The following is a 10738-nucleotide window of genomic DNA, read 5'->3' on the forward strand; positions in this document are numbered from 1 at the left end:
TACTCCACTTCCTTAATGTTTATTAAAAATAAATTAATTATTTAAAAATACTTACCTACAGTATATAACGGTCTTTTAAAAGGGAGAATACCAAAAATGCTCTGAAAGAAGCCTCTTCCACTAGCAAGAGTAGGAGCAACACCAGTGACTTTTCGGAACGCCTCTTGGATTTTATATATAAAACTGTCTTTCGCAAACATATAGTGAATGTATAGTTCATTCTCTCCAAAAATATAGATAGGCACAAGATCAGCTCTAAAAAAAATTAGTAATACAAATGTGTTTCAATTCTTTAACGGAATATAAAAAATTGTAATTTAAAATATCTGTAATTTTTACAAAGTTTGATACATAGTTTAATTTATGTATTGAATGTATCTCTTACTTATTATTTGCTGACTAAAGGCATATCATAAAAAAAGTACATAATAAAGAGTGTTCGATGTTTTAATAATTTTATCACGATCTAATTGAATAGACAGAGAGTGGAATTACATGTTCGAGAGGAATTCCAAATATTTTTTTTTCATAAATCTCAAGCCTACTTCAGGTTAATGCACAAAGTGCAAACCCAGACAAATTCAAAAATAGAAATTTTGTAGAAAATTGTTTTTTGTAAAACAAAAAAATATCTGTCTTGAGAACCAAAATTGTGAAGTGTTGGCTCATCAAACTTTGTGCGGAGAATTCAACTAAAATAATTCAATTTTAGAACTAGTCAATTAATTGGAAAATAACTATTCTCTGTTACAATTTAAGAGTTCATCACTTCAAAAAAGGTCAGCATCATGATTGCATACATTCTCAGCACTAAAGGCAAGATCTATTTAGTTGAGGTGATGTGAAGTAGGGTTATCAAGTAATAATTTGTTTCAACATATACTTATGCTTAATTAATAAACCAGTTTTTAGTAATTTCAACCTTTATAGAAACAATATGATGGCAGCAGTGGCTCACTTCATGTAGAACCTTTATTGAAACTTGAACCAACTCTATACTAACCCCCTTTTTGGCTTTACTGAAGTATGGAAAAAACTTGCTGCGTATAATATTTTTGCCTCAGAACTTTTTCCATTTTGGAGTTAGGAAGAATAGCCAAAATTGAAAATAAGATTCAAAAGATTAGGTCATACAAAAAAATTGATGATTTTTTCACTTCAGAAGTTAATGTCATTTTTGAGTGAACTAGATCGAACAGCAGGGTTCAAACAGTAGAGGTTTTACAGATAATTACATTAATGAGGGAAATTTCTATTTACATCAATGAAAACTAGCGCTTCAGAGACGTGGCAAACTTCCCACTTCTTGGCTTCACTTCTGCTTAGAAGGCGAGTTGGATTATGCCAACCTTTGATAGCAACGTTTGATCCAACGAGAAATGTCAATGAAGTGATCATAACGAACTCACAATAAAAAGTAAATATCAGGTCAGGTAAATAGATGTAATGAATGTTGAATGTAAATATACAAAAATTTTCTATATTATATTATTAATACAATAAACCTTTAAATAGACACAAAGAAGTTCTAACGGACCAAGAATTATTATTCATAAAATGCTATGTGCTAAGACGAGCTTAATAATGTTAAAAAGAATTTTACCCAGTAGTAATGGCCAGTTTAACAAATCCTTTTCTACTCTTTAAAACAACTTTATGTACTCCAGTTTGACAGAGCATTGCTTCGGCAGATCCTCCGGGTAAAATCGCTACAGCAGTCCCTGGTCCCTTCGATAAGCTATTCACCAATCCTTCTTTTGAGACCGATCGAAATCCTACACACACAATAAAATACTGAAGCAATTTTTATAATATACATATATTCTAAAACGGTTTTAAAAAGATGACAATAAAGTTAACCATTCCCCTAGGGTGAGTAGGCCTAAAATATGCTGGATGTTTTTTAATGGCCGCTGTATATTTTTAGGTTTATATTCAATAACTACAAAGTATTACAAAATTAGTAAAATTAGTTATAAATTAGTAAAATTTGAAGAAGTGCATTGGCAAAAATATAAGCATATAACGGAAGATTATTGATTGACCGTGTGTATAGATGAATGGAATATGGTCCGGGTGCGGTAAAAAAAAACCCAAATAGTAGAATTATACTATTTGGGTTTTTTTTTACCGCACCCGGACCATATTCCATACATAAGCATATAACAAGTGAATAACTGTTGCTATACATCATCTTAAAGTATAATGGGAACCCTATGCTTATCAAACTGTGCTGTTTAGAGTGTGTAGTTTAGATTCACACCAGGAAACCCATTTACAAAATTATAATTTAAATTCTCCTTTTTTATTAAGTTTTTTTCAGCCAGAAGTATAAAGTTTATCCATTAAAAGAAATCACTTTTTTTTTAAATTTCTGTACACTCCTGTCGAAATTAGGTTTTTTGGAGGATACTATAACTTCCAACACCTACACACTTTAGTGGAAGATTGCTGATTGACCGTGGGTATCAATGAATGGAATATGGTCCGGGTGCGGTCAAATAAAACTCAAATAGTAAATGGGTGTAAAAGCACACATTATACTGCTTTAAGAGTACATCAGATTTCATTATATTAAAAACAAAAATTAAACTTTTCACTAATTTTTGTTTCACTCCTCAATATCTTGATAACTACCTAGTTTACGAAAAAAAAAGTATTAAATCTTTCTTTAAAGTGTAGTAAATTTGCTAATATTTGAGCCCGAACAGAACACTTTACTTTCAATATTTTCTGAAAAAGACGAATATTTTTTTCCATATGATGAACATTTTATAAATATATTTTGGCAAATAACATGAAAACTACTATCCTAAGGAAAATCATTACAAACTACTTTATTTTGCATTTAGTATTCGTGTAAATTTCTTGTCCCCACTAAATCGTGTAAATGAGAAAATCACCCAGTCTGTTATTTTGCGTAAAAATAAATTGCTGACAAGGGGCCAATGGAAACAAAACCCACTGGAAAACAAATTGGTTTATTTAACTTTTTTTAACCCTGATTTTTTGTTTGTTGTTAAAACTAACTTTTTTGAGATCAGTCATGATCCCTATTCGTAAAATAGAAAAACTGGTTCACACAGTAGCAGGAATAACAATCCCCTCCCTTTCGAATAACAAATTGCATCGAGGACACTTCTTCCAGAGCAAGGCGCTCCAATGCTGCCAATATTCAAATGACTTCAGCATTTACCCAGTTTTTACATATACATGATTAAATAGATATTGAGAGATAATAAAATCAACTAGTACTGTTGTAAAACTTTGATGTGTAATTAAATAAAATAGTATTGACTTATAAAAACACTTCTTATATAATAATTATCGACATAATTGTGAAAACTCAATAATCTCTTAACCTAACAAAATCAATCATCGAATTTAGAAAATAGTACAGTCAATCAAATTACATGTCACCGTTCATTAACTAGACGCTCAAATGTCGGTCAGGTAACATTCAAAAATAGATCTCCATCACAACCACGTCGAAATTCTGGACTTGATTTTAAAGCTCAAGGGATTGAAAACAATTGCCTTCGTTGTGCCAAAACTAATCACAGAGCAAATAAATGTCAAGTTCCTTTTGATAAATTACGTTGTAAATTTTGTTCTAAAGTAGGACATGTCCAAAAACTTTGTTTGTCCTACTTAACTAAGAAAAATAGGAGTTCCGATGTCAAAGCAGTCGAAACAAATACTGATCATGGAGCTGAATCAGATTTTCTAGATGACCTTGTGGGAGTGAATAAAATCTATGATATATTTTCGTCTAGCTCTGATTTTTTTACAAAGGACACAGATAAGTTTTACACAACTGTTTTGCTGGAATAAACAACAAAAACAGGAATTCGAAGTCGACTCAGGATCGGCATTTACCCTATTACTCATTAAATTTAAATTTACGATTAAATTTCAAGGGGGAGGTAAAACAAACAGATGTGCGTTTCCGTTCATACACTCAGGGAGTATTCAAGCCCATTAGTTACATTATTATTCCTGTCTAATATGAGGACTATGCTTCAAATGAATTATTGTTTGTTGTACCAGACCAATTAAGCCCAATACTTGGAAGAGTGTGGATCAAGCGACTAAATATTGATTTGAAACACCTCGATAGATCAAAAGTAAATTTTCCTGCCGTCATGTCAATGAGATCTGTCAAAATGACTTCTCAGTCGATCAAGGAGCAGTATGCAGATATTTTTGACCAAAAAGTTTCTTAAAATCTGAAGAAAAATGCCAAGCCAATCTTTATAAAAGCCAGGGACACCCCATTTGCATTGCGAGAAACAGTCGAAAAATAATTGGATGATTTAATTGCCAATGACATCATTTATCCAGTAAATCACTACAAGTACTATACTAGTTTATAACTTCTTCAGTTTAAGAGGTAATAACGTAAAACCTCGAAATCTTACCCAATGATATCACATATTCCCTGGAGAAAGGGAAGTAGAAATTAGAATTAAGCGTGTGAGATAATATGTTTATTCCTGGGAACAGCTTTTGGAATGAAGGATTTTCCCCTGAGAACTGTCCATGTGCTCCGATACCAAGTATTCCATGAGGAAAGATGCCGAAGATATACTTTTTAGTTGGTGGGATGTCAGCAGTTTTGATCAGAGACATCGGGAAGTAGTCTCGGAAACGTTGGTGCAACTTGGCAGACCTCAGGAATTCCAGCCTGAAGGAAAAATATTTGATATAAATCGAAATTGAAATTAAATTATTAAATTACGTACGTATATTTATTTATTCACAGATATATGCAAACACAATTATGACAATTGAAATTATGTGTTTGGAACAGAATTGTTCTTACAGTTTACCCTTTCAGTTTATAGTTTACCAAATGTTTCAGTAAAACGGTAGTTTTTTATTTTTTATATATCAATGGCTTATTTCACCGTAGTGCTAAGTATATTTTCACCAACTTTAGGAAAAATATAATTAAATGTTCTCTGTTTTAGGAAAATTACAACTGTTCAATTTATTGTTCGGCAGAACAGATTTAGGCATAAAATCAACATTTTACTGCTGTGAAGTAAGTCATCCATATATGCATACGTTAGATGAAAATGAAGGAGGAAGTAGATATGGTCAAAAAAGAATTTAAATTCAATATCAATCCAACAATCGAGCCAGACTAGTTGTGTTGGTTTTTTTATGAGAAAAAACAAAACAAATTGACAAATTTTATATTAGATTGATATTTTCGGATAAACTAGAAGCTTATTTTTCTATGGGTTGACCTCTGATCATTTTGGGCGATTTGGAACATTCTAGATTATATGTAAGAGCTTAACAGTTAGCCAATTAGCATTCAAAAGTTTTGGTTAAAACGATCCGTAAATAGGATGGCATAATAAACGGAAACACTGCTTCTTGTTGCGTACTTCTAATTGCAGTTAATTTTCACTCATTCTGCTAAAATATACGATCTATTTAATAGATTGAAAAATAAATTAGCAATTTACAATAAAGTGTGACATAAGAAAGTGCTATCTAAAAATTGTACAAGGCAGTTGGGACGAGAACGTTCCTTTCCCTTCTGCATTATTCGTGATACTCAAAGTTTAACCAATGTGTACAAAACTTTGTGCAACTTGCTATGTGCAGACAAATACTACATAAGGCTATGAGTACATGTAGCAGCGGTTTCCCATTGTTTTATTCTCCGGCAGTCGGCTCCCCGCTTGATATCGTAACCCCCGCCTTCAGCGGACAGGCTTCCTTCCTCATCATGCCATGTGGCAACAGAAGATTATTTGTATCTATTATATATATTTAGATTTTGGTTTTAGAATTAAGTCTGTGAATATTGTAACAAGATAATAAATAAACGTAGAAGGTTAGAAAAAAAAAAGCTAGTGGTTTCCTCCTCCATGTCACCTCTCCTTACGTACTTATGAATTAAAATGTGAAACCGTTCCAATACTGGGATCCATTTTTGGTCTATCTGACACATTGTGATATCATTATGCCTAATTAACTTTATTTGAAGCTAAACAGTTCTGTATAACTGTTAAATATGTCGATACTTTTTTCAAAATAACTTTCATCTGATTTTTTCTGGAACTTTTGGTTTGAACTGGTCAACCGGTGTTTGAAAGAAATATTTTTAGTGCGTGTTCCTATTATATAATAATAAAGATGAATCTTTAGGTCTTTATTATCTAAACAACAAGGTTCATACTTAAAAATTAAAACAACACGATCACAATTATTATAAAACATGAAAATACAGTTTTTTAGATAACAAAAACACACAAGTACTTCATTATTAATTAATTGTAATTGATCATATGGCGCGAGGTTTCAAATGGGTTTGTCACTAAAACAAATTTAAAATAATGAAAGATTAAATGAATTATAATTAAAAATAGATTTAAAAGAAATATACTAAAGAAATAAAAATGTTGATAATAATTTCAACAGTGGCAAACCCATTTCAAACACTCTCTTTGCTAACGTCAACTATTGCCGTTGAAGACGTTAATCTTGCCACCACATATTTTTTCTTAAACGTGCTTCGACAGCCCAATAGTCAACACTTTATTTCTTAATCCAGGCGTGAGACTGAGAGTAGTCATATATACATAGCTACTCACGCTGTCAGAGTCTCATCTTGTTGGAAAAATAAATTGTTTAAAAACAAATCTTAGCGGCACCTTCAATAAGATAGATAATGGTTTCGCCAATCGCCCTCGAGGGAGTGTGGTGTTAGTTGAGACACATTTTGTTTTTTCAGAAACAGACATATTTTGCTTTTATTATCATGCATAAGGATCTCCACTATTATGTGCTAAACTTTGAAGACCTTTAAAATCATTATCATACTTTTTATTGTATCCCCAAAACCTTTGTTTTGTTCAATGTTTCCTAATGAGACCAGATGTACAGGTGGGCTGCTTTGGACACATACCAAAACTTTTTGAAACTGAAGTCATGGTTACAGTTCATTTGAATAAAAACCTAGATAGAAAGAATTCCAGTGTAAGTGAATAATTTTAGTAAAATCTTCCCAGCTGTTTTATATTGTTATGCCAATTATAATATTATTTAGAACAAACATAGTAATTTTTACGTCATAGTAACACTTGTTGAATTCACTCTTGAATTGTGCAATCACATGATTTTAAAAACAAAATAGATATATTCTAAAGGAAAAGTAGATTATTGAAAATCAGGTAGAAAGAAATATCTATCTCACTTAGAAGAAAGAACATCAACTCTTAAGTCTCTTAGGATCATCAGAATAAAGCAAAAAGAATCAATGTTAGGAGATTTCAGTTATGTCTACTTCAAAAGTTAGCATATTCTTGAACCATTCCAGCTCCCAGTCTGTGATACGAGAACTTCTCATTAAGTTTCAGTATCATATGGAAGAAAACCTTTCTTCTCCCGACAGTTCGTATCTGTAAAGCTTCAGTAAGACAGCTAGTCATTAGATTATGTTGAATTTTTATTCAGGGCGATCAACATCTAGGTTATTACACCCTTTTTACTTTATTTATCTTCTTGTATTTGACATTTGATAGTTGAATGTAGACTATTTCCTTTTTACACTGATCGATATTGGTGGATTATATTTTAGTATAAAGTTGATTTTTTTTTCAGAAATTTTATTATTTTGTCTATGGATTCTGCTGAGTCTTTAAGAGCCAATTCTCTTGTACGAGGAATTTTATTATTTTCGAAGGCTTGACGAAATGATGAGTATTCTTCAATTATCGATAATGGGGTCTGACAGGTTTGGCATATAGCTTGGTCCTCTTTTGTGATTAAGTGGAGGTGTGTTCATTTGGAATGTCCTATTCTTACTCTTACAACAACCACTTCTCTTCTGTTTCCCCTTAAGGCACATGTCCACTTTTGTGTGTTTTTTTAAACATTTCTTAGTTTATTGGTGAGTGGTACGCCAGGACACATTGAATCCAAACTTTTTCGGATTCTGTTCCTTAAAAATGCCTTTATGTCTTACGGTTCGTAAATTTGGAGTTACAGCAATGATTCATTACAGCTAGTGATGAATGTTGAACTCATCCCTCGAAACATTTTTTTTTTATAAACACAAACCATATTTGACCCCTTTTTCGCACAAGAAAGAGCTAAAAAGATTCGTAATCATAAATAATGATGCACAAATAATCGGTATAGATTTCGTTGAATATTGTTTAGAAGTAGGAAATTTTCTAAAATTTGACATCTAGCTTTAAAATCAAATGCATGCTTTTAACACAAAGAGGTAAAATTCTATTGGTCTGACCACAAAAGGCAAAAGAAATACTACTGACTTAACCTGTTCAATCAAAATCATGCGTTCAATTCGATCCACTGTCCCAACCAACCCCACACTATCCTATCATACTAAAATCTTGGAATCATTAGTTTCTTCAAAAACACCTGTTTTCTATTTCTTCTTTACTTATTTTTTTAAATAATCGAATATTTTAGTGGAAATGAAATTTAGTTGAAACACGGATTACCTTCTTCCTTGCCTGTAAGCCGTCTTCCTATCCAGATAAATCCAAACAAAATATAACAGCAATAGCGGTGAAAGTGGAGAAAACAGTAGAAATGTCGACATTAAAATGGATGCTAATGGGCCTAAATAAAACATTCCAAGAACAAATGACATGGCTAATGTATTCAGTAGATTTTCTTTCGTACGCCATACTTTCTTGTAAACCCAATCCATCTGAAACATAAACAAATCTGTATGATTATTAGTATTGTACATTCATACTTCTATCTAACTTTATTTTAGCAATCTATCTATGTAATAAGCAACGTTAAACACGTGTCTGTAACATCTTACACACTGACTTATTTATATTTATGACTATCTCAAAAGCGCCGTTCATGAAGTTGAATCTCTCAATGGTACTACTCTTTATGCTATTAAAGAGGAATAAAGCTGAGAGTAAATAATTCGGATATTCAGGGGTTTAAAAAAAATCTAAAACCTAAAAAAACAAAAAAAATATAGCTTTCAATAATCAAAAAGTATATATTTCCCGGAAGATGATCTTTCATTTGAAAGATTGTGAAATTAAACTTTAATTATACAAAATTAAAATCACCGAACCATCGGACTGCATTAAAGTACAATAAGACTAAGATTAAATAAAATTGGACTCTCTAAAGTCCTTCATTTCATATTCAATAATAAAAAATTATTTCTAAAACGAAGAGAAAGATTTTTTTAAATTATTGCTACCAATATACTGTATATAAAGAATATACTGATTCATATAATGTAATTATTTATTTTAATATCTTAAAGATCTTTTGTCTTTAATAAACATTAAAACGATTATTTTTCCGTAGTCTAATTACAAACTAGCATTCTAATGATATATGAAAATGAAAGTTTTTATTACATAGATGATTTTTTATTGTATTTCCTTGTTATATAACAATATATTATAGCATTAATGTTGATGGTAAAACATCAAAATATGTGAAATCTGAGAACTTTATTACAGCTCAATATTATCTTAATTCAACAATATCTCCGCAAATCAATTAAGTGAATGCATAATCATTGTTTTCCTTGATGAAGTGATAAATGACTAAGTGGAATTTTTTTTTAATGATATTTCATTTAGGTATAATATTTGTGATTATTCAAACGCATGTTGCGTTCATAAATATGAAAAAAAGTGAAGATACCAATTCAGTTTCACAATAAATTCCTATCTCTATAAAGTATTATCTTCCAAGTTTTCTTCTTTATTTGTTTTAATATTTGTGGAATTAACTTTGATTTAGTTCCTGTATTAAATCGCAGTACCATAACTCATAAATAAACATTAAGTTTATTTGGATTGATATTTAAAAAATTAAACCTTTGCACCTTTGTACCTCGTACAAGAATTATCCAAAATACTTAAGCCAATGAAGGCACAACTATATATGAGCCATTGAATACACGTTTTGAGGTCCCTTGAGTTCAAATAATGGTTTTTGCCAAGCCTAACTAAAAAACGAAACGTCGTGCGAATCTGAGAATACTTGAGACTGGTATATGAGTGGGACATGACAGCAAATGATTCGACAAAATCAACCGAGGGCAAGTTCCACTTTAACGGATCGATTTTTCACATTTTTTTAGATTTTCTCGAAAATGGTTCAAACGATTTTGATTAAACTCGACATTTCTATGTACAATTAAATGCTTTTTATTACCAGCTAAATCTTATCCTCATTGAAATATTCTGACAGAAGCTAAATAAAGACTCTTTAAAAAATCTTCCTCTAATGTACCTTTAATTTTGCATTTTTGAGTAAAAAGAACTAATTAGCAATAATAAATAATTGATAAATACAAAATATTACAAATAATTAAAAGTAAAAAAGCAAAAGTAGATGCAGCCGACTCGGACGGGAAAAGCCGAAACCACCTAATGTTTCCCGATTGCATCATTCTTTAATCCCGATTGCAAACTATTGTATTCTTGGCAGGAACAGAATTTCTATTCGTTACCTCAAGAAGTCCTAAAATACAAATTTTTAATAATAATTTTCACACTTCCTGGTCTTATGATTTTTTTTTTGTAATAAAAAAATAGCGAAAACTTCAACACTAGCCCACGAAACCTACACATAAATTGGGGACTTAAATGGGATGGCAAATGAAAGTTATGTGGTGTCCGCACCGCACCAATTTTTTTTTCAAGTATGATTTATAATTAAAAGTATAATTTATAATTTTGACTTATAAACCTAC

At 31.1% G+C, this 10738-nt stretch overlaps 1 protein-coding gene across 3 annotated transcripts in view; it reads right to left on the reverse strand.

Moving 5' to 3' along the window:
* Positions 1 to 10738, reverse strand: part of LOC106686914 (uncharacterized) — a 30847-nt gene that overhangs the window by 1819 nt on the left and 18290 nt on the right. For all 3 annotated transcript variants that reach the window (XM_067050563.1, XM_067050564.1, XM_067050565.1), the window contains exons 2-5: positions 8493 to 8704; positions 4422 to 4687; positions 1604 to 1775; positions 56 to 255 (exon numbers count right to left, since the gene is read on the reverse strand). In XM_067050563.1, the coding sequence (XP_066906664.1) occupies positions 56 to 255; positions 1604 to 1775; positions 4422 to 4687; positions 8493 to 8704 (850 nt within the window). The remainder of the gene's footprint in view (positions 1 to 55; positions 256 to 1603; positions 1776 to 4421; positions 4688 to 8492; positions 8705 to 10738) is intronic.

The sequence above is a fragment of the Halyomorpha halys genome, unplaced genomic scaffold (genome assembly GCF_000696795.3).
Source record: "Halyomorpha halys isolate HHAL.00 unplaced genomic scaffold, Hhal_1.1 Scaffold898.1, whole genome shotgun sequence".
Classification (NCBI taxonomy): Eukaryota; Metazoa; Arthropoda; class Insecta; order Hemiptera; family Pentatomidae; genus Halyomorpha; species Halyomorpha halys.